This window comes from Perissodus microlepis, chromosome 15 (genome assembly GCF_051167445.1).
Source record: "Perissodus microlepis isolate ML-2025 ecotype Zambia chromosome 15, ASM5116744v1, whole genome shotgun sequence".
NCBI lineage: Eukaryota > Metazoa > Chordata > Actinopteri > Cichliformes > Cichlidae > Perissodus > Perissodus microlepis.
Window position 1 is genome coordinate 20,846,469 of NC_140475.1, and position 24,197 is coordinate 20,870,665.

General features: G+C 38.9%; 1 protein-coding gene across 2 annotated transcripts in view; it reads right to left on the reverse strand.

Moving 5' to 3' along the window:
- The window catches only part of LOC146372113 (uridine-cytidine kinase-like 1), a 29,602-nt gene that overhangs the window by 3,156 nt on the left and 2,249 nt on the right, over positions 1-24,197 (reverse strand). The window contains exons 2-14 of one of the 2 annotated variants that reach the window (XM_084952717.1): positions 23,758-23,966; positions 18,214-18,320; positions 17,678-17,848; positions 13,829-13,900; positions 9,052-9,241; positions 8,899-8,960; positions 4,974-4,993; positions 3,266-3,364; positions 2,539-2,632; positions 2,105-2,167; positions 1,786-1,908; positions 1,352-1,459; positions 369-525 (exon numbers count right to left, since the gene is read on the reverse strand). In XM_084952717.1, the coding sequence (XP_084808843.1) occupies positions 369-525; positions 1,352-1,459; positions 1,786-1,908; positions 2,105-2,167; positions 2,539-2,632; positions 3,266-3,364; positions 4,974-4,993; positions 8,899-8,960; positions 9,052-9,241; positions 13,829-13,900; positions 17,678-17,848; positions 18,214-18,320; positions 23,758-23,966 (1,475 nt within the window). Of the gene's footprint in view, positions 1-368; positions 526-1,351; positions 1,460-1,785; positions 1,909-2,104; positions 2,168-2,538; positions 2,633-3,265; positions 3,365-4,973; positions 4,994-6,885; positions 6,903-8,898; positions 8,961-9,051; positions 9,242-13,828; positions 13,901-17,677; positions 17,849-18,213; positions 18,321-23,757; positions 23,967-24,197 lie in introns of both variants that reach the window. The other variant, XM_084952718.1, reaches the window with a different exon arrangement.

Consider the following 24,197-nt stretch of genomic DNA (forward strand, 5'->3'; position numbering starts at 1 on the left):
TGATTTATAGGTGACCTTTTCTTCTAGCCTCCCACTGTTTGTCAATAAAGGCTAAAAATACATTTCAAGGCCAGAGTGCAAAAAACAAACTTGGTTGTTGATCTCTTCCAGCTCTGCAAAGTCCATTAATTTCTTCCATTAAGGCCTCTGACACAGTCCTTGTTTCTTATCAGGACACTTTACCCTAGATACGCTGTCAGTAAAGTTTCTTAACACACTGTTTTGTTTTGTTTTTGGCAAAACCAGAAGATTTATGGGGCTAATTATGCTTAAAACTCTATAAATCATGTTAATCGTCTATTAAAAGTACAATGTTTTTCAAACAGATGATAAATGAACTTTGATAAAGCCAGAGTGCATGTACTCACCGATGCCTGGTATGATGTGGAACTGGTCGTTGACCTCCTTGTCTACGGCGGTGGTGATGATCCGAACTTTAGGGAAGGCGTAGGCCACCGAATGGACCCCCATCTCAGCCATCAGCAGGGACAACAGGAAGATCTTATCCTCAGCTACATCGTGGTCCTTCATGTGGAGAAACACAGAACTTATTTCTAGATGATGTCGGTGAAAGAAAACATCCAAGCAGAATGAATAATTTCATATATTTACATAATAACTTCGGCTTCATTAGCAGCATCACAGGGTAATAAATACTAATGACCTGAGCCTGCACAATGTTTGATAATGGATAAAATAAATCACCTGTAGAACTTTTATTAACCTGATGGTATCTTTTAAAAACAAGCATTTCATTGTTTGCCTACCCTGAAACAGACGCTTCAGCCCTGAAGGGTTGGAGCTGGCCAAACAGCTCCAATCCCTGCAGTAATCACACTAAGGTAGCTTAGAGAGAATTTAAAAACATCAGCACTTTTTAGGACACCAGTTTTCACCTTTATTTAACCAGGAAGTGAAAGTCTGTTAGCATAACAATGTAAATGGCCTGTATTTGTATAGCGCTTTTACTAGTCCCTCCTAGGGACCCCAAAGCACTTTACACACCACCCATTCACACACACATTCACACACTGGTGGAGGCAAGCTACAGTTGTAGCCACAGCTGCCCTGGGGCGCACTGACAGAAGCGAGGCTGCCATATCGCACCATTGGCCCTTCTGGCCATCACCAGTAGGCGGTAGGTGAAGTGTCTTGCCCAAGGACACAACGACCGAGACTGTCCGAGCCGGGGCTCGAACCGGCAACCTTCCAATTACAAGGCGAACTCCCAACTCTTGAGCCACGATCGCCCCACATGTCTTTTTGCTCCTGGGTCAAGACAGGCAATATTGACCTAGCACGTATTTTGAGGTACGAACAACTGAGCCGTGAAGACGTGGGGCCAACCTACCAGCAGAACTCTGACCGCCATGAGTGCAGCAGCTCCAGTGGACACGGTGCTGTCCATGAGGATGACGTAGTCTTCACTGATGTCTTTGGGCAGACGAAGGTAATGAAGCTGCAGGATGGAGAGAAAAAAAAAAACAGTAAGAAAGATTTTTTTCCCCCCATTGATAGCTAAAGTTATTAAATCTATACAACATAAAAATCTAACTTGTACAATAATTAGCACTGTGGGAAAAAAAAAAATCAAACAAGCAACATATTAAAGAGACAATCCTGTTTGGACAACACAGAGTCGAACACGAAGAACTAGCTAGATCTGACATGTAAAATTGTGTTTTTAATGTTGCCGCACTGATAAAACTTTTATAGTATTGCCTAAAAAACACACACACACACACACACACACACACACACACACACACACACACACACACACACCTCTGGTTCTCCTGTGTCATGATTGGTCTGAATGAGGATCTTTCCAAGTCTGATGTCTTTACACACAGCCATCAGAGCCTGTTCCATGGTCTCTCCCGCCCTCAGGATAGAAACACCCGTTATCTGGAAAAACAGACATTTTTGTGAGGTTTATTAGAGCGATGCAGCTTATCTGGACCAGAAAACGTTAAAAGGTTTAAAATGTATGTGCACTTAAACCTTCGGCTCCTCCAGATCTTTTACATATGTGCAAAATTATCATCTTAAGTTAAATGTCCTCTCATTATAGTAACTGTTAATGTCATCTTAAAGGACTTACTCTGTTACCGCACAGCCTCTTCCCCTCATAGATGCTACCCTGTGGCGTTTCCACAGACACTGACTGCAGAGGAGGAGAAAGAGCCAAGAGGAACAAAAGGAAATTAAAGGCTGAAGTAAAACAATCTTAGCAAAATCCCAAAACGTTGAATCTGTTCATCTGGACGTAGCATTTTCAGTGGGAGAAACATTTCGTCACTCAGTCTGAAAACGCGACGTCCAGATGAATGGATTCAACCTACCTGGATGACTGAGCATGCATCAAGACAAATCTTGGCAAGAGTTGATGCTGCTACTATTAAAAATGTTATTAGTAGACTTCCTGTTCAGAACAGAAACGCCAACCTGCTATGGAGCATAAGCAACTGTAGAAAAAATGTGCTCTACAGGAGTAAGAGCTGGCGTTCAGTTAAAAATCTTCATGCAAAAACTCACCTTGAGAGGCAGGAAGGAGAGGGCATGCTCTATCAGGAGCCTCATTAATCTCTTGGAGTAGAAGATAAACTCATCTCGGTTAGTTTCCCTGTTCCTACACAAACACAGACGGCAGATGCACACAGGTGAAAACTTATTGGTGTGAATGAGTGAATTTTTATGGCTAATAAAAAGTCAGCACCATTACACTAGCAAGCTCCTGTTTGATTATAATTTTTAAAGAAATAACTTTTAAATATTTTCTTCTCGTGATCCACATCCCAACTGCAGCGGCTCTATAGCTCACCTGTGCTGACTGCACCACACAAGCACTGGTTTAAATGATCTGCTGCACACTGTTAGGTTTACTAAAAGATATAATGAAACATGATATTATCGTGTTTATCGTCGTGTTTAACCTGCAAGTTTAAAGTCTGGTAATACTGGGCAAAGAATTGACAGGAAGTGATTTATTTTGAAGTGCAAGGAAATGTCGTCTCCACTTTGTTGCCATCTTCAGTGAATTTAGCGGGCAGCTTTAGAAAACTGTCACTATAGAAAGGTCCTGTCTCTTATTTTATTTTGAAGTGGTGCCCACAGTAGGCCTGTAAAAACGTGTAAAGTACGAGAGGTGGTTTGGTTGCAAATCTGCAGCTTCACAGCAAGGTGTCTCTAAATCCTACTCACTGGCCAATTTTAACAAGACTTTGCTTGTGAAATGAGCGTATGAAAGAGTGTTCGTTCTGACCTGATTATGGTGTGCATGCCACGGACTTGTGGCGTGCTCTCCATCACGCTGAGGGTTTTGGGTAATGGCTGACCCTGGTGAGCCGAGGCCAGAGCCGATCTGCGGCAAACAAAACACATTCATGCATCCAAAGTAAGAGATGTGTCTACATTCATTCAACTAAATACTTTTTCTGGATTTGCAGGTTAACTAATCAGAACCAATCAGTTCATTTTTCATCTCTTTTTTTATTATTCTGAAAGAAAATATTGAAAACTAGTATTTTAGGTTCTGTAACAAATATTTCTAAAGGCTGGGTATTGTACAGCTGCTCACATACTTATTAATACAAATGTAACCTAAAATCATTTCATTAATTCAGAAATTGATTTAATTAGTACTTATTTGGGGTTTTTTTATATTTAAGTGACATCTAATAATCATCCAGCATAGTGATGTAATCAGTCAGCTGACCGATGAGCCAGAACTACCCTGATGTAAACAGAAAGGCTTCAATATATGCATATCAGTTCTCATATCTGTAATCAATGAGCAACTTTTTACACCCAGAATCACAAAATCACACGACACAGAACGATGCTCAAAGAGGTTATATTAAGAAGCTGCAAGCATCTTAAGTCCTACCACAAGCCACTACAGAGAGTGCACTGCTTACAAACACCAACGACCAAACGCTCTGCAAAGCAGACATTTTAAGGTTAACTGATGAGGGGCCGGTTTCACAAAGATAAGCGGAGTTTCCTTTTTTAAATAAATTAGCCAAGACGTCCATCCATCTCACCAGTCTGTGTAGATATTAACTGCTATAATCAGGACTAATGTCAGTGGCACTGCTTCCTACACTAACGATAAACATGTAGAGCGGGCGGCTCTACGGGATTACAGCGTTTGGCCACCCCAGCATAAGCATGAGGCATCTTTGTGTAACTCGCCCCACATTACACGGTTTAACAAGCCTTTTTGATTTTAAAGCAAAAGTCGAGAAAGAAGCTGATTCTGTGTGTCAGCTGCCAGACTTTTAGAAATACAGCATTAAAAGCCTTGCTTTATTTAAATCAGTGTTCCTCCTCAGACACTTCAGGAATCGACAGCATCGCTCTGAGGGGCAAATTCAGAATGCAAAAGTACATGTCAATAAATGAAGGACTTGATCCTGCCCTGGCTTTTCACCTGATGTAGAGTCTTTAGATTTAGAAACTGTGGACTCTTCACCTCTATTGCTCCATTGTTCGTGGCACTGGAAGCTTTCTTAAATCTAGCAAGGCTTTTGTTCTCAGAACGTTTTGATCATAATGCCAGATAAAAGTTTGCACTTAAATAAATCAATGCGTGCCATGACCTTGAGGCCACAAAGAGAAAAACAATAAAAGCAATCATGAATAAATTAAAAATTTGGCATATGTGGCACATACCGTTTCAAACACATGCTACGTAGAATACTAAAGAGCGATGAAACTATTCTGCTTCATGCACACTCTGCTGCTGAAATATACAGCATGCTTTGTTTTAATTGTGCACAGCTTAGATTAATGGAACTGTGACATTTGTGGAATCAAACCCAGCAAACGTGTCGGTTTAACTACAGTCAGAATATGTAGTGCATATTTTAACAAGTTAAAAAGGCTCGAGTGCATTAAATCTATAAGACTACAAATCTGTATCTTTAAAGACTACAACAGTGAAAAAAGGTGCACGAGGTGAGGCTCACATATCCCAGCGCATCTTCCTCTGAAGAAGGTGACAGATATTTGTTTGGTGAGATTAAGTGTTTAAAGGTGAAGGCAGGAGGAAACACAGGGAGGAAAGAACAAAAAACAAAACAAAACAAAAAAAACACACACACAAAGGGACAAGAGGAGGAAAAAAAACAGAGAAAGGAAGAGAGAGAAGAGTATTAGCAGTGAAACAGCTTCACCACATTGCTGCTGTACAACACCGAACAAACACATTCCAGCTCTGCACTGAGGAGCACGCTCACTTCAATTTATCTCATGAGTGGGGTTCGCTTAAGGTGACTCAACTTCAGAAACTGGGATTAGTTTCAGTAAAAGCTGTGAGGGCAGCCGGAATTTCTCCACATTCAACAAATCCATCTAAGAGCTGACCTTAGATTTGCTGAACCAAACCATTTAACCCACTGAAACTTCAGCTGAAGTAGGCTTGCAAATTCATCTTCGTTCAAGGGTGAACTGAAGCTAAGAACTTCTACTTCTCAGCAGGTTTCATCTCACACATACAGGAGCACATGACCACCTGTGATCACACATAATTTAGGTCTCCACTCCAGCTTTTCTGCAAGTTTACAGCATCCTGTGGACACCAAAAACAGATCTTTCTCCTCTATCCTGCACCATAAAGTCTATTCTGTGCCTCTGGACCAAAACATGTCCCATTTCTTTTTTTTTTTAATGATGTGAACTGGCACAGGCTTCACTGAGCTGGCTGCATGTTGTTGTGGTTAGGTGTGAACATGACCTGAGGAACTTCAGCAAACTAGCCAATCTATGTCTGAGAGAACCAAATCAGAATTTTGCCTAAGTTCATAACCATGAAAAACAGGTTGTTGGTCCAGAATAGAAGACAGGACATAACGACTTGTCTTCTTCTGACCAATCACATTTGTGCTGGATGTGTTTGCATACAATTCATGTGGAGAGTAGAGACACATTTCTCAGTGATTTTGCTTTTCTCCTTTCTTTCTATTTTAAAATCTAAATATTTAAGCAGCTTAAATAAACAGTGCACAGAACAGGAAGTCTTGGCTCAGATAGATCCTGCTTCAATTTTGTTTTATTTTCCAGACAGTATTACATAGTGGATAATTTTTTCCTCCTCTCTCTTTATCATTGTTATTTTTAAATCTAAATATTTAAACAACTGAAATAATCAGTTCACAGAACAGGAAGTCTTGGCTCAGATAGCACCTGGCTCTACAAAAACACTGAAATATTGCCTGTTGTCCTGCATTAGCAGAGTAGATGATAGTTTTCCAGATTGCTTCTGATCCTATTCACTACCAGGACAAAATGAAGGGAATTTCATTTTCTTTTTCAATTCTGGGATCTCTATGAGACTTTTACCTGAATAAATAAAAGATAACAAGTGTGATAAACTCATTCATTAACTTGTTATCACAATTTCTAAACTCAAACTATGATCAATGGTTTCCAATGACTTACAGGAAACATATACCGTAGTTATATGACAGTACAAGAAATATTACACACAAAATGTGCCACCGGTCACAACACTTTAAATGATGTTTAATGACACGTTTTTATTTTAATCCATAACTTGAAAAGTATAGGCTGATTAGGTGTTTTCACAATGAATACATTCAAATAGTTCTGCTGAGTAAAACAAATAAAAGATGAAACAGAGACAGAGATGATAAAATCCTTATAACCCTCTGACCATTATGAAATGAAATCGGGATAAAACAGAATTAAGTGAAAAGGCGGGTGAAGCACTGACATGTGTATGAGTTTGTAGTAAAAACAAAACAGTTTAGTCTTTGCAAATAAAATAGTGAGGCATTCTTGAAAATGTGGTGACATAAAAGAGCAGAAAAAAGATGACTCGGAGGATGTGGTAAATAAAAAAAGCACCAACAGTCGTACCTCACAGTGATCTCACGCTGGAATGGTTACACAGCATTCAGCCAGGAGAGGAGGGGTCGTGCACGTACAAGGAGACACACACACACAGACACGTGTGTGCAAACAGCGAGAAACATAAGAAAAACAAAACGTGAGACAAGCGGCTTGTCAGAAAAAAAGGATCATTCACAACATAAACCTCTTCCCAAAAGAGAAACAAAAAATTCACAATACACAATAAATGTTTGCCTGTGGAGAGTCGTACATTTGAACAGACAAACACTTCAAGTGTGAACTTTAATTTCATGTTTGGCTGGACAAGAGTTTAACTGTGTCATATATCAGCTTTTTATGACCACTTCATTTTACTGTAGAAACAACAAGTGAAAACAAGCGAATTATTTCATGAGCTGTCAATTTTATATGACCAAGTGCGAAATATTGTAGTTTAAAACCACAGTCGTGTCAGAAGTACTGATTTAAAAATCTTTCTGGATACACAGCACTGTGCAAAGATCTTGAGCCACCCCGTCCTTTATATATCAAAATGGAAAAAGGGTGCAATGATTTAAAACACAAGAAAACAATAGTGGTAATACAGTTCAGAAGGCAAAGAAAAGAGTTGGTATTCTTTCCTTTGCCAACAAACGAAAGCGCATAATGCCAAGTTTGTACTTTCCATATAAATATAACCATGAATGTGTTTTTTAATTTAAAAAAGGCATATTTTAGTAATTTTAGTAAAGGCAAAGAGAAAAATATACATGCTGACCTGTGTGTGCCCGTCTATTTCTCATTATTACATACTGCACACACGCCTGTGAATATGACAGATGCTGTGGGTGTTCTGGCAGCGACCATGACTGAATGTGCTGAAGGTGGAGCAGATCATTGTTAGCGGTAGATCAAAAAGTGAGTGGATGACAGAACAATGAGGTGAGCTAAGATGAAGGACACGATCTTTCCTTAAAGGGTCATTAATTTAAGGTACCTACTTAAGACCTCTAACCACGAGGTGTAAAAGAAAAAAAAAAGCATAAAAAGACGTCACAAATCTTCCTGCATCACTTCAAATGGCCTGAGAGAAAAGTGTCCAGGAATTTTACTTTCCTGATTTTTAGTACCCTTAATTACTTTTAGTACTATTTTATCATAAAGGCCACTGTCGCTTAACTTCATCCAAACTACTAAAGCAGAGGAGAAAAATATGACATCAGCTAATGTGCTCTACCATCAGACGGGAAAAATAGCAGCATGTGACATCGTGTTATTGTCCACAGCCCATCCTGTTCACCAGGTTTAAATTCCTGCAACTTCTTCCACTTTTTCAAAAGAAAGTTCAAGTCAAAAGTCTGCTGTGTTCGCACAACAGACGCAATCCAGCACAGGACAAATGCACACCTGCAAGTGGTCAAGTGGTGTGTGTCACTACCATGAAGGTGCCAGCGTTCAAATTAAAGTGAAGTGTGTTTTTCATTTTCTTTTTTTACAATAGGTGCAGTCTCTGACTTAAAAAAAAAAAAAAAAAAAAAATCAAACTTCACCTTATTGTTTGTCCCAACTATGGACCTAACATGTCTGATGAATCTTAGATGTTGGGATGTTTTGGTAAATTTGCCTCCGTCTTTTATTTCTGTATCATTTCCCCCAAAATAAAAATAAATAAAGAAGAATTTTTTGCCGTCAACGCCCCATAGGCCATGTTCACACTATTCCACACCAGCCAGCACCACACTTACTTTGAAAGGTTAAAAAAAGAAAAAGATTGTGCTGAAGTAATCATAAAGGCATTCCCACCTTAGAGTTTTTAGAAGAGTATGTGCCACCCTACAGTGAAAGCCGGTCAGCAAAATATAAGAAGCTCTATCTAAACATGTAGGAATAGTTAATGCCAGCTTTAATACATTCCACCTGTCTGCAGAAACTATAGATCATAGTATCCTTTATAAGCTCATGCAATTAAAGCTGCAATTTTCCAAAGAAATCCCTCACATCCTCAAATGACAAAATGATAAAAACATAAACATTCCTTACCTTCTCCAGCTGACTGTGTACGTGCTGAACAATCAAATCCAAAGCTACAAAGTTCTCTCCACCTGCACATAAAAAACAAGCAACGTGTAAAGTGCTGATAGAGAAGAGCGCTCCTGTACTTTTCTATGGTGAACTAAAAATACTGCCACTGACCTCTGGGAACCACGATGTCAGCAACCTGCACAGTGGGCTCAATGTACTGCTCGAAGGCTGGCTTTACAAATTTATTGTACTGTTTGATGATGCCGCTGATGTCCCGTCCACGTTGTGATATGTCCCTCTTCAGCCTCCGTATGAGGCGGATGTCTGAATCTGTATCTACGAACACCTTCATGTCCAGAAGCTGGCAGACACAAGCCAAAAGGAGGAATCACTCATGGACCTGTAACATTTTTATATGCGTACAGTTTTTTGCTTTTGCTGCATTTATTGATCATTTTATAGTGATTTCATGTTTCTGTATATGTATATACATATTACACACAATGACTATCATTATTGATATTAGGATATTTTTGTAACTCTTTATGGGGTCAATACCTTTAAGACACTGGCCCCATAAAGGCACCACCAGTTCAGGTTTTATATCAATACTAGTAGCAGGATTTTCCTGCAAAGTTTTTGGGTATCCTTAAAGTTTAAGCACCTGTGCCCCATTTACTAAAGTATATTATACCTTTTTTAATCACATGAACAGAAATAATAGAAAATACAGAGATTTAGGTTGAAATAAAAATGTCAAAGTCTAAATGTATGAAGTATTAGGTAGTAATTAGGTAGTAACTGAACTGAGACCCTATAATTAATCACGCTGTTGTAAAAACAATCGCATAAACATCCAGTACTGTCAAAAAAAGCTGCAGTTCTCCTTGACTTGCAAAAGTATCCATAACAGCATCACACACCCACATACATTAACAAGACGCTCCATCAATGGTCCAGTACTTTTTTAAAATTGCTGGCAGCGGACATATTTATATCCTCTAATAGCATCTGTTAACATATGTCCGCCCCTAGGATTCTGTTATTGTGGCCATTTCCCTGTAAATAATGGTTAGTCGGGCTGAGTACATAAAACTTTGGAGTTTGTGTGAACAGACTGAATCCCATTCAAAGGTACCTCTTTTTGCGCTACACATACTTTACTTATGCAGAGTACTGTTGGATCCACTGAGGTCACTTCTCTAAGGTGAAATATGTTGCAACTTGACTCTATATCTGTATATCTTGACTGTATGTCAAGAAACTTTGACATATAGACTGGAGGAGCTAAGAATCATACCACAAACCTTCCTCATCATCAATGACCTCCTGATCCACAGTTGCCCCTGAAATGTAGCTCTGATGTGTGTATGTGCTTTTAATTAGAAACTCTGGTGATAAACTAGTGGCTGTAGTGCAGGACACTGCAGTCATTTATATTTGAAGAGTTCTCTGTAGGCCAAAACAAAGTTTCCGTTCATAGAATTTCTGAAGACAATGAATGAAAGATGTTTTATTCATTATTTTACTGATAGCCTTAGATTACTGTCTGAGCATGAGTAAAAATGACAGAAACAACTCCTGAGAGCTGCATATTTATTTTTTTAAAAGCCTGAACGCTTCTAACAAATGTCACTACCCATCAGTTCTATCAGTTAGGGTGTGTTTTATATTCCCAGCTCTCTGCAGTAAACACTTGATCTTGATATAGTCAGAATTTAAAGTGGGACATTAAATGTCCCATTTCCATTTTTTATCCTTATATGCCACTAAAATAACATAACATGACTCTCAGTGCAAAATATTATTAATAGTATTTTTTATCTTGCACAAGAAGGATAAATGTATTAAAGAAGAAGAAGAAGAAGTAAAGAGCACAAATTGCACAGACTTCATTTTTCAGTGTCAATAAAGTCAGTGTCCGTGAAAAGGCACTTTGAGCTGCTTCAATGATTTGACATTTTTACATCGGAAGCTTGACGCTGGGGTCGGGACATGCTGAAGAATCTGAGGAAACACCAGTTATCATTGCAGCTTCAAAGAGAAAGTCAGCCCCGATCCACCAACTAAGCTCCACTAAACTGAACCTCAATTCAGCAAAGCCAGAAGACAGAAGACAAAAATCAATGGGGCAGCATCACAACAAAGGTGGGACAACAAGGAGGCAACACAAAGAACTATTGATGACTTTTGAAATTAAAAGAAGTCTGTGTGTGATTTAGAGGAGGACGGCAGCGGGAGCGCAGTTATAACTCAGTTGCACAAAAAGCCACTGGCTGGCAGTTCAGGCTGCTGTAAATCTGACAGACTGACCAACCAAAAGGTGGCAGGTTGCTGGATAAGCAGTGCTGTCAGCTTGGAGGAGGTGAATGAAGAGTGGCCTGGTCCCAAAGGTTAGACAGCAAGGCTGTGGCTCTAGATCATTTCCTAACCTAGGAAAGCTCCCAGTTTTCTTTTGCCAAAGTGATGAGGCTGGAAAATTGGAAAGTTTTCCTTTGATGCAGCTACAAGCCTTGAATGTGAGCAATGAACACCAGGGAAATTTGTGGATTTGTTGATGACATTTATGATATAGTAAAGAAAAGGTGGAAATTTGTTGATTTTTTTGGTTTAAGTACAAGTGCAGGATTACACAACATATCATACATCAAACATTATTGCTGGTGGGTTCAGGACTGGGCATGAATACAACTGAAAAATGAAAAGCTATATCTGTATCAGGAACAATACACAAAATCTTTTACTCTACACTTATTATTGTTCAATCCAAACAAAAAATAATCTCAAACAATTTTTTTTTTTTAATTAAAACTGCACATTTTTCTACTGGAAGTATGCCTAAAAATGAAAAACCAACAAAGAAAAAACACCACTGGCTTGGTGTCCAACGTTGTCTATGCAGATGGTTTGTGCCAGCACTGCTTTGACTTTAGGAACTACTTCTTTTGTTTTCAGCACGGACAGGTCAGATGTCATTTTAAAGACCATTTGATGTCCATTCTCACATAAGATGGTCTTAATGGTACCACGTGCACCTACTTTGTGTATTATGTATTGTAAGACGAAACCATGAGCCAAAAACCAAAACAAGAACAGCTACAGAGCAGAATTTGGCACAACTGAAGTTTTATTTTGATTGGCTTGTTTTAGTAATTGTTTGAAAATAAAATTCTTTAAGATTTATTTTGTCTCATGTGACAAATGCATTACTGCAGCCACTGTTTGTGTTTGGCAGTATAGGAAGATAAGGACTCCAAGTTAATTCAACTTGATTTTAAATAAAATATAAAATAATATGGAAGGCACGTGTGTATTATCCAAGAAAATCATTTGAATGAACCCTTCACTGATGTAGTGAATCAAATAATATTTTTCTGTGCTAGTAGTGTTTTATTAAGCCTAAATAAATGAACGGGGAAGCGAGATGGAAAAGATCTATTATAAAACATATGCAAATTTAATCTGCAAAAACAGCTACTGACATTTAGAAAATACATATATCAATCATGATTCAAATTCAGATCAACAACATACAGACAAAAACTTGACATCTTTAGAAAATCCAATGAATAAATTATCTGAAAAACAAGCTGCTTCATCACAATAACTGAAAATTCCTCCTACTATGAAGCAGTCTTCCATAATGATCTGCAACACTGGCCACAATGGTTTGATAGCGTGAGAGAATCCTTTTATTAACCATGTCCCTTTGCAACATCTCGGTTTCTTAAAGGAAACCTCTTTATTAGCATATCGGATCTGCAGCTGTAATTGAATTCAATTACAAGAATGGACAAAAAACACCATTGATCACAAGAGACGCTGACTGTTATTAACTTAATCAGATGGTAATCAGCTACACAGCCGGGTCTCAGGAGAGGCTGCCTGTCTTATCATCACAGTCCAGCTCTCCTGCTCTCTCACACTCACTCATACACAATAGAAGAGGCTGGAGAGAGTGACTGCAGGACTGATTAGCAATGAAGAATACCTCTTTTTATAAGTGTTTATTCCCTCTGACCCTCAAGAGCATTGCAATAATGGCAGTGTCTCCTTAGCCTCCTAGCACTAGTCTTCTCTACACATCCATAAAAATGGATGTAAATATCAGCTTTAGGAGCCTAAAAAGCAAACTTTTAAAATAAAGCTTAATTTGAGTCAATTTCTGCATCACATCTTATTTTTATAGTCCAGATAAATATACACACCCCCTCCTACCAGCACATCACCCCTGTTCTTCAGGAACTTCACTGGCTCCCTGTGAAATTCTGGATAATATAAAAACTTCTTCTGCTCACCTTCAAGGCCATTCATAACCTCGCACCTCCTTACCTTTCTGACTTGTTAAGCACCACCTTTTCTGCCCGCTCACTTCAATATTCTTCTATCCAGCTTGCTGTGCCTTCCTTCTGCCTCACCACCATGGGAAGCAGAGCTTTTAGCTGCTCTGCTCCCAGGCTGTGGAACGCTCGACCCCCAGATATAAGGAACACTGGTCCTTTCCCATAGTTTAAATCTTAACTCAAAACCCATCTGTTCAAATCTGCATATTCACTGTGAACCCACTGTTTGTTAATTTTATCTTGTGCTTTTGTTTTATTGTTCTTCATTTTGTCATTTTTCCATTATGTGTTTTATTATTGTAAAGTGTCCTTAGGTGTCTTGAAAGGTGCTTTATAAATAAAATTTACTACTATTATTATGACATAAATATGAACATACACTCAATTTCTTGTTAACACTAACCAGCCAATCACATCTCAACAACTCAATGCATTTTAGCATCAACAACGAGCTGAAGTTCAATCCAAGCATCACAGGGACCACAGGTGATTTAAGTGATGTGGTATGGCTGTTGGTGCCTCAGACACGCACATTTGAAATATTCTAAGGAAGAAAAATGTAAAAGAAAAGTAAAACAGAGTGGAGGGGATACTGATATTCTTACCTTGAGCAACTCCTTGTTGGCGAAGGCTAGGATTCCCTCAAAGATGACAACATTAGCACCATACACAGTTTTCTGTAAGAGAGGACAAATTTAAGGACAGGTTCACATTTTTTCCCCCACTTGAAGCTGCACTTGCAGTGTGTTCATGTTGATTGTACTGGTGAACACAATGTTTCTTAGGTCATTAGTTACAAAGGGATAGGGGTCAAAATCCTCCAACCCCGCACTGTGTGGACACCTTGAACTAAGTGGTTCATTAACTAAAAATAATTTCAGTGTCATAAGTGAGGATATGAAAATTATTTACAATTAATGAGCTACAACGAGTGTGAAATTAAGCATTTATGATACAATACGGATGCGTTTTAATTAAGAAAAAATACACTTGAAGGTCAGAAAAAAGTTGTTTTTTTTTTTTTTTACCCAAATATATTTTTAAAGTATTCATTCTTCATGCTGGTCATTTAATGTCCTTTTACTTTGAAACACAAAAATAAATAGAATGTTTTGTTTATACAGTTAAATTTAAGCTGTTAACTATGGATCTAAGAGAATTAGAGATGTCTGTAAAATAGTCTTCTTCCACACAAATTGAAATAATCCATCTTTACTTTTTGTTTTGGTTATCCAATTCAGAGTCAGAGGGTGAGAGTCAGGGTACAAACAATAAAATAAAAAGAAATATATGAAGAATCTATGCGATATTTTACATTTCAAGGCACATGAGTTCTGGTTTAATCCAAGTTCAAAAACAAAAACAGCACCACTGTAAGTTGCAAAATTGCCCTCCAAACTATTTGTGATATCACAAAAACCCAAACATCTGGCCACATCTTAGACTGTGACTTAAACAGAGTATAGAAAAGCTTTTCTTCTTCTGGATATGAACATTAAAAAAAAAAAAAAGCCTGCATCTACTTGATTCTGTCAAATTGTCCTGGTCACATACAGAACTGGGAACAATAAGTTTAAACTTGTGTGTTGTCTGTGTTTTCTTTGTGAAACTATGACTTGGAATATTTTCTGCCATCAGCTTGCCAGATGCACAAGCCTGGACAGCACACCGCTGAAATCTGTGAGATATGCAAATCTGGTCTCCTGCTCTCAGACATGAAACCCTTTGCTTTCAGATAAACATGATTCCTGCATTAACTCAACATAAACCAAAGAAAACTATGAGACTTAAGCACAGTTATTTTTTCTTTTTAAATTAAAGGAAACACAATATCCTTGGTAAGGTGCAATAAATGAGATAAAAGACACTGCCCAGGATAACACAAATCTACTGTATATAAGATGAAAGCATAAAACACATTTACATATGATTTTTATTTGCCTTCAGACTTTTACAGATGTCAGTTAAACACTGTCACTTGCATGTGTGTGCATGACATACAGCCACTGACGCACAAACACAACCTCAACCCATGTTTGCTTTACTAACTTATCTGATGAAACTCACCCAGAACCAGGTTTACTACCAGGCGTTTGAGAAAGAGGTTAATAACCGATTCAATCACAGACAAAATGGTGCAGAGTATGTCACAATCCTATTACCTTTCCACGACCAGCTTCATGCTAAAGTCAATAGGCTGAACACTTTGCTATTGATTTTGAGAAAGAGCGGAGAGAGGGGGAGAGGCAGTGTGCACAGTTTGAGAGAAAGTGAACTTTAGACAAACAGATGAGTGTTTATTGATTTATTCATTTCCTCCTTCTTTACTAAGAGATGATTTAGTGGCTCTTTAAAATACTTAAGTGCCAGTGCTTGAAAGAAAGAAAGAGAGAGAGAGAGGGAAGGTGACCTAAAGTTTTACCAAAGAAGAAAAACTAAGTTGCTCGCTCTTGTCCATCTGTATAACTGCTTTATAAACACAGCCTGCAGCTTGATGGCCCTCAACACCCTCGAGGCCTGAGTCTTAATTACATCCACCCCGTTACAAAAGGCCCATAAAATGATCTCAGATCTGAGGCGATTTCCCGTGTGGTGTTGTGGCTTTCAGCCATGAAATTACATCGCAGAGAAATAGACAGTGAGCTACGCTGCCTGATTGATTCTTCACAATGCTTCTGGGAGGAGATGCTGGGCTTAATGTACTGTACCCTAAAATCCTTAATAATTAGCAAATTAGCAAGCATCTGAATTTTCACCAGCTTAAATAACTGAAGCATCCCCAGAGGTGTTAGGTGATTTGTAACTGTAATGTTCATTTTTCTCCTCTCAAGTGTTCAGTGCTTTTATTTCAATGAAGACAGACTACACTAAACTAACCGAACTCAAGTGGGTGGAAAACTGCTTCTCTTCTCACTACTTTGACACATTTGGGAATATTCTAATAATACACATTTTTATCAAGTCATCAGCTTCAGTAGCTGAAATAGCTCACAAGTTAGTTTAAAGCAACAAAGCCACTGAAAACTACTCCTCTATGTGGAGTAAGGCAGGGACTAGTAGGTGGTTTATGGGAGCAGACCAAGTGTTTCTATGTCTTCCCACTGTAGAAACCTCGCTGGTGTCTCATGCTTAGGCATAACTGATGACTCTGTTCTGGTCAGAGTTTGCACCAATCTCATGAAAGTCACAAATGAAGTTTTTTTTTCTTCCTGTCAACATCGTGTTTTCACATTAAAGGAAGCATAGGAGGGTTTTTTATGGAAAAACAACAAAGGTTCAGAATTCAACAGAAGTTCACTTGCATCTGAGACCTCTGGAAAAATAGTCACTGTCGAATATATTTAGGAGCACATTTGCAAATATCAAATATAACATATTCAGCCTAAACTGTTTTTTAAAAGGCTGAGTGAGGATGTCTATGACACACACACACAGGCTGCAAATACACGATGTCCCCACCCAGACAGTAAACCCACACTGGGAGGAAGAGAAGCTGAAAACAGCAGCGCCTTTTATTGTGATTGCCATGAAAACCTTTGCACCTAAAAAGCCAATGAGATAGTGGGGGGAAAAACATTAAACTGGACATTGCCTGCTGGCAGTGGGCATCCTAAAAACTGAGAGGGAACAACAACATTAAGAACCACTTTAAAAAAAAAAGCACAGCAGAAACAAGACCAAGAACGGCAGCGCAAAAATGAAAAGAGCTCAAAACTAAGTCAGAAATTGATCTATATGGTGGGCGGGCTTTTGGACTTTGAAGATTAAGTTCAAGGAGATCTAATGTCAAAGACTGTGAGTGAAGAGAGGAAGTGGTGCTGAGAACAAAGCAGTGAATGTGAATACTCACTGTCTGTCTCACAGGTAGCTGAGATATCAGGTTCAACATTTATACAGTCCTGCATGTCAAAACAGCTGATCCTTCATCAGTAGAACAGCATCCCTAATCTTTGTGTAAACAAACAAACAGCAGCCTGAAGGAAGTTTTAGTTCGTGGGAAAAATGTTCCTGAGACAAGCAGTCCTGGGGGCTTTGGATAGGAGACGTCTGCAGATGACTAGCCAAGACCAACCAAGCAAAGTTATGGGAAAAACATCTTCTGTTATGCTTTACGAGTGTAATCATCAATTACACTTAATCTGTTTCATGAGGACTTTGTGGATGGGATTTGATCACGTGACTGACTGAAATTTGCAAAGTGTTCACAACAAAAAGCAGATCATTCTCAACTGAACCCTCCCCACTTTAAACCAGAGTACAGAGCACAATGTGACGAATTAAAACACAGAGGTAAACCAACCAAAGCTGCAAAAACTCTGGAGGAAAGTTTGTGTTAAAAATGCAAATGACAGTAAAAATGGTGCTCAGATGGGGAGAAGGTTTCAGTTTCAGTCACGAAACTGAAATTTTCAATCACGACCCAACACAGTGTTAAAGTTAATCAGGGGTTTTACCCATTCTTTGCGTCTGGAGTGAGTGGTGAAGTCATAAACTGGCACTTTGATGCTTTTTCCCTTCTTCAGCTTTCTCAGGATGTTGACCAGCAGCTCAAAGTCGAAGGCATCGGGGTGATCGAAGTTGTACTCATTTTTAGCTGCCAGCTCCTGCTCTTCTTTATTCAACACCTGAATGACAAAGAGATATAAAGAAGAAAGAAAATTCACACACTGCAAACCAACTGAGCCCTTTGGTTTCAGGTATTTCAGGTACCTGAGATGGATTTTACCAGCCAGTTTGCATTATCTGTTTTCTTGGGAAAAAAAATCTGAGAGATGACAGATATCCAGTCACAGAAGGCTAAGCAGTACAATTTATATTTTCGATCAGCGAGACTCTTTTCAAATCAAAAAGCTCATTACTTATTGTGGCTTAAATACAGTATGTGAAATAATAGTGTGTCTTGACTGCAGCACTAAAGCTGCTAATGAGCTAAAATGCTATTAATCACAGTACTTATTTACACTTCAGTGCTTTCAGCTGCTTTTTGTACCTTGTAGAAAGAGTCCATTGAAAGCAGAACCACCCAGGGGACATCCAGCGCCTCAATTATCTTATTGGCTACTGTAGTTTTCCCAGAGGCACTTCCTCCACACAGACCTGAAAACGATGGAGAGAGAGAATCACAGCACTATTACTAACGGATAACGACAATCTGCTCAACTAGTACAGAAACGTTAGTCTGTTATATTAGAAGCAGACAGCAAAGCTTTCACTGGATACTTTTCTTTAAGTCAAAAGTCCAACACAATTATTTTGATAATAATTTTACTTTTCATAATTTCTTCCACCACTTCTCTGAAATAAATGAAATACTTGGGATTAACAATGACTGCAGCATAAAAGGCACCCAGGAAAACTCATGCAGAAACATTTTATTCAACATCTTGATATCAAGGACAGCAGGTGTAAAAACACAGGACATCCTTCTAATAAATTAGCACCTCAGTCTATTATATGAATGTCAGTCACAGTTATGCAGTTTTATCTAAAAGGAAAAAAAAGCCATGTCATTCATAATTAGGGAGACTTATCTCAGACACTACTGGGTCAGTTTGACTAATGGAAAGATGTGTTTTAAAATATCCTTCAATCCTTGAAGGCCACTGACAGTAATGCTGTGCTGAATAATTAGGAAGTCAGGATTTCACAGTTAAAATGACTTGCTTGATTTCCCACTTAGAGAGCCTCAGCAACCCCGTGTGCCCCACAATCCAAGTTGGCGGCACTGAACGCAAACAGTAATAAAAGTGTAACACTTTTAATCTGCACTGCCACTGTTATGTATTTGTGACTCACTAAATAAGCCATATCCTCCTGAGAACCGAGGAAAAACATTTTTCAGTTTAACTTTCTTGGTCCACTACAGACATAATGATTGGCTGGGACTCCGAGCACTGACCGAGCTCTATCCATGAATGTGCTGTGGTGGTGTTTTTAAGAACAAAACGAGTATAAAAACATTTATGTATATTGTTAGTGATACCTGAATGGATCTACCTTGCTAAGAACTAGAGGTGGGAATCACCACACATCCCACGATACTATATTATCACAATACTTAACGCACGATACGATATTATTGCAATTTTTTTAAATATTTTGCGATATTCAGATTCTGTACATAAAGGTAAACTTTATCAATATTCATTTTATCTAATATCAAAGTCTCGCACTCAGTCTTTCTCTCATTTCAGTTTTATTGTTGACAAACTGAACGGTTTGTATTACAGTCTAGTCCAAATTAACTGAATGCAACCATCTGGTACAATTATAGCTATTCTGAACTATGCAATTTATGAAAACTATGCAGCCCATTCAGCAACTGAAGAATTTGAAAGTAAATTAAAACAAAATATAATTTTACATTAAATAAAAAAGTTTTAAACTTAATTAAAATAAAACATGTCTTAAATTAAAATAAGTAAACTGTCATGTTTATTGTTGCCATAAAAAAAGTTAAACACATTTGGACAGTGAAGGAATGTCAGGATTCTTGCTCAGAAAAAGGATCAACATGCTCTGAAGTCAGAGCACAAAAACATTTTTTGTAACAAAATATCGATTTCTGCTGTCCCTGTATCGATACATTATTAGCAAACAAAATATCACGATACTACACAGTATCGATTTTTTCCCCCACCCCTACTAAGAACCAACACAAATCCTGTTTTCTGTGCTTTTTCTGGACAACGCTAACACTGGAGTGACATCACTCCTGTGTTCCAACTAGAGCAGGGCGATATGACCAAAAATATTTATCACGATATACATTTGAAAATTTGCGATAATGATATAACTGACGATATAATTGACACTAGACAAAATACTTTACAGCTCCACAACTGTATTAGTGCAAAAAACAAACCATCGATGTATTTTCACTTAAACAAGCAGCTGTTTTTTAAGTGCATTAAAGTTACATAAAAATTCAAGAGTGCAAATGCAAATTCCTTGCTGACAGTTTAACCAAAAGGCATTTCCAGTGGAAATTGGCCGACATATCCTCAGCATAACCATGTAAAATATCCACAAAGCTTAAAAAGAGGTTATACACACACAATACGGTAATATTATGTTGAAGCACAGTACGTATCACTCCGCGAGGCTCCTGCCTACGATAGCCGTAATGCTCCGACAATCCATCAAGCGATGCGGGTTCGTAGCTTAGCAAAGTCGTACTAAAACATTTGACAGATTTTCGAGCGCCGTGTACCACATAAAATCGTTTCAAGGTCAGTAAACACAACCAGAATTCATACATAAGGCACACGGGATTATAAGGGGCACTGTCGATTTTCAGAAAAATCAAAGGATTGATTTTAAGTGTGCCGTATTTTCCAAAAAACACGGTAATAACGACAGCCCGCTAGCATGCTCTACCAAAAATAGTGCTTTGTTGTGTATCTGACGGACGAAAGCTAAACCAGTTCCACACCACTGAAGTTGCAGCATTTTTACAAACCAATTCTGGTTCATCCGTTTCATTCAACGATCCGCTTTCGCCCTTCTCATTCTCTGTCGCTGCCATGCTTTTTCCGCCATGTGCGCATGAAAACAAAGGCACTGCGCATGCGCGTTTTACCCATATTCTATCGCAATATTTCATTTTCTTATCGTTGCCCAACATTATACCGGTATTACAGTGAACGGTATGATATGGCCCAGCCCTAGTTCCAACATCCAAGTTTGGAAATAAATGGTACGACGTCAGCTAAAGATAATCCTAATCCAGTACTTTTTTTTTAATTGTTATGGGACAACAGACTGCAATGTACCTGACCTTACTGGTACACTGCTTCTGTTTCCGATTCATTTCCTGTTTTCCTGGCACATAAACAGAGCGTTCTCTTTACAACTTTGGGCACGCCGTGCAGATTATGACCCAGGTGATCATGTCTGACAATCATCCCAATTATCTTTTTATCACTGCTTTCAAGTTAAAAATCGCCAGACCGATAGATTTTTGTTGCATTTAAAAAAAGCAGAAAATACTATTTTGTTCATCAAACAGCCAAAAACCACAAGAAAATGCACAGATTTCTATTAAGCGACTATATGAAGACTAATCATTCTTATATGTAGTCACCACATCCAAGACAGCATTCTGACCCAGAAAAAACCATGAGACAACAAATGTTTATGCAATAAGTTTAACTGTACGGTTGGTATTCTCAAGCTCTTTTCAAGCCTAACATATGTTGAATGAACTGATGTGTTTGTTTGACACAGATGTCCACATGCTCCATTATTAAAACTGTTACACTTCTGTTATACATGTTATCTTTTCTCTGACTGCTCTGATTGCTATCAGCAATTGTAGCAGAATGAAAATGTCCGCTGACCACATTATACAGTTTTATTCAAATTATCTGTGAAACGACACCAAAACATAAATGCAAAATCAAAATGTATTCAATATCAAGAATTAACCTGACTGCAGCTGCCTTAATAACTGCTGTCACTATTTATTTAATAGCTGATTGCTTTTTTCATGAATCACCGACACATTCAGCTGTCAGATGCCGACAGGCGGTGAGATAAAAGCATAAAATCAATTATCAAAATTGTTGAGTCATTTTTTGTTAACTTGTCCTTTCTGCTTCACATTTAGCCATCATCTGGATGTGAGGTTAAAAAATACTGAACGTGATGGCGATGAACAAAAATCATGCAACACGCTTTATGCTTAAGAGTGCAGAAAAATCTGTGAGCGCAAACATATTTTGAGCTGAGAGACAAAAACACAAAGAAAAAAAAAAGGAAACATGAAACCAATGGGACAGATGTCTAAAATAAAAGTCAATCCCAGCCTCACCTCCCTCGACCTCCTGGGTTAAAGACCACAACAGCAATCTTTCAGGAAAACAATCCTGGGAACGGGGCCAGAACACCCTGCTGGCTGGCAGGAGGGGGTGAAAAGCAGGATGAATTTGCTGTTGTGTCTTTGTTGGTGCATGTGTGCGTGTGTGCACGCAGGAACAGAAATAGCCTACAGAGCTGCTTCAACGACATCAACAACTCTTGGTGAAGTGTTGGAATGGGGTTTTTTTTTTGCCCTGATAAGACTCATCGGGGTCAAAACTGCTGACTAGGAAACCGGTCACAGAACACTGTGGGGCTGCTTATTTCCCGATTACAGCTCTGAAGATGTTATAGAAATACTAGCTAATCCAAAGTATCACAAGCTCCTGCATAGACAAGAAATTCTCAGCACGTCACCCAGCAGCAAAGCCTAGCCACTGGAAAATCCTGTTAAAACAGATAAAACTGATTTTTCTATAAGCAATAAACCCAAACTGTAGAGACAGCAGCCACCTTTGATACCTATGAGGCTTTACAATGTTTTTCTGCCATTCACTTTTGCTCCCATCCCTAAATCCATCTGTTCCTGCAACCCCAGCACTTTATATTCTCCATTGTTTCTTGGGACCGGATCAGCACAGTCCCCCTTATGTTACACAGACTGCTCCTTTAAACTGGGGGCCACAGTACAGTCGAGTGTGAAATTGTAACCAGTCATTGCGCGCCATTGACGGTAACAGATTGCCAACTAAAGATAATGTCCACCTCTCCCTCCACCTATCACCAGTCATGCCAGTCTGATGCGTTTAACCACGGTACGCTGGCTCTGCGGCTGTTAAACGTGCACAGGCACACACAGGTTTAGTGTCTCTGTCACGCTCATTTTACTGCTGCTGGGACTTGTCCCGATGCAGATATTTTACTAAGCTGATCAGCAAGATGGCAGCCAGCTGTAAATGCACCCACACCCACCCCTGAGAAAATGCAAAGCTGCTGCCCAAGATAACTGAAATGTCAGTTCATTTTGGTAAATAATTATTTGTTTTATCAAGTAACAAGACTAAGAACCAGCAGCCATGCAAACAGCTCACTAGGGATGTATTTTGGCACAGCAGTGTTTAGACTTAAATGCCAACAAGATCTCACATATGCCTCGTTTCCACCAGCAGCGAGTGCTGAGCCAACTTTCCCTCAGTGGCTGTGCAAAAAGAAAAGACGCCACATTATCGCAGGTCTGATAACCAAATACTTACACAGCATTACCTAGCACGAGTTAGGCAAATCTTTCTGGGAATAAAACAAAGACTGACCAGAATCTGCTGACTGCATCTGTACAACACTGTTGCAAAAGCTTCTCCCAAATTCCAGTGACATCAGTGGTTTTATTGATGGTGCGCCTGTTACAATTTTTTTTGGCAACTAAAACCAGTTTTTTTCTTTTGTGTGTGTGTGGGGGGGGGTGGGTGTCTACATTCAGCAACAGCACCATGGTGGTCAAAAATAATAATATGATTCTGTCCCCAGGTATAATGTTCATTTTAATGCACTAGCTTCTTAATGCCAAAGCTGTAGCTACAGGAAGCGGACGAAAGTACCTGAGATTTTTAATCTAGAAAAACTCAGATAGCTGTATTATTGATAGACTCTGTCATTCACTTCCTCCTCATCAGAATGCCAGGAGAATACTTGGCATAATTTTAAACAATTTAAATGAAATAAGATGTTCTCTCACCTATAACGAAGGCTTCTTTGAAGGTTGTCCCAGTGACATTATACCAAGGTGGTCTGCCTGCAGTGTAGATCGTCCTTTTACTAGTCCTCAGCAGAGGAGGCTCTGTCTTAGACTGGCTTGTAGTCCGTTTTCGTGGTGATAGCGAAGGGGTCAAAGGACAGCGGGGGACATGGTTTGAGAGGCCATCCAAGGAATCGTCACCACTTCCACTGGGGTAAAAGAAAGGAAGGTAAGCGAGCAACATTTAGCCCTTTTAACGGGTTTTTAATTAACAGGTGACATTAATGGGAAACTAGGATTCACATGTAAATAAGTATATATCACACAATGTGTCCCCTGAAGGCTACACTGGACCAGTCCCCAGGCTGTGATGGGGCAGGACTTATAAAGAGAGATGACAACCGTTCATATTCACACCTACATCCAATTTAGAGTCACCA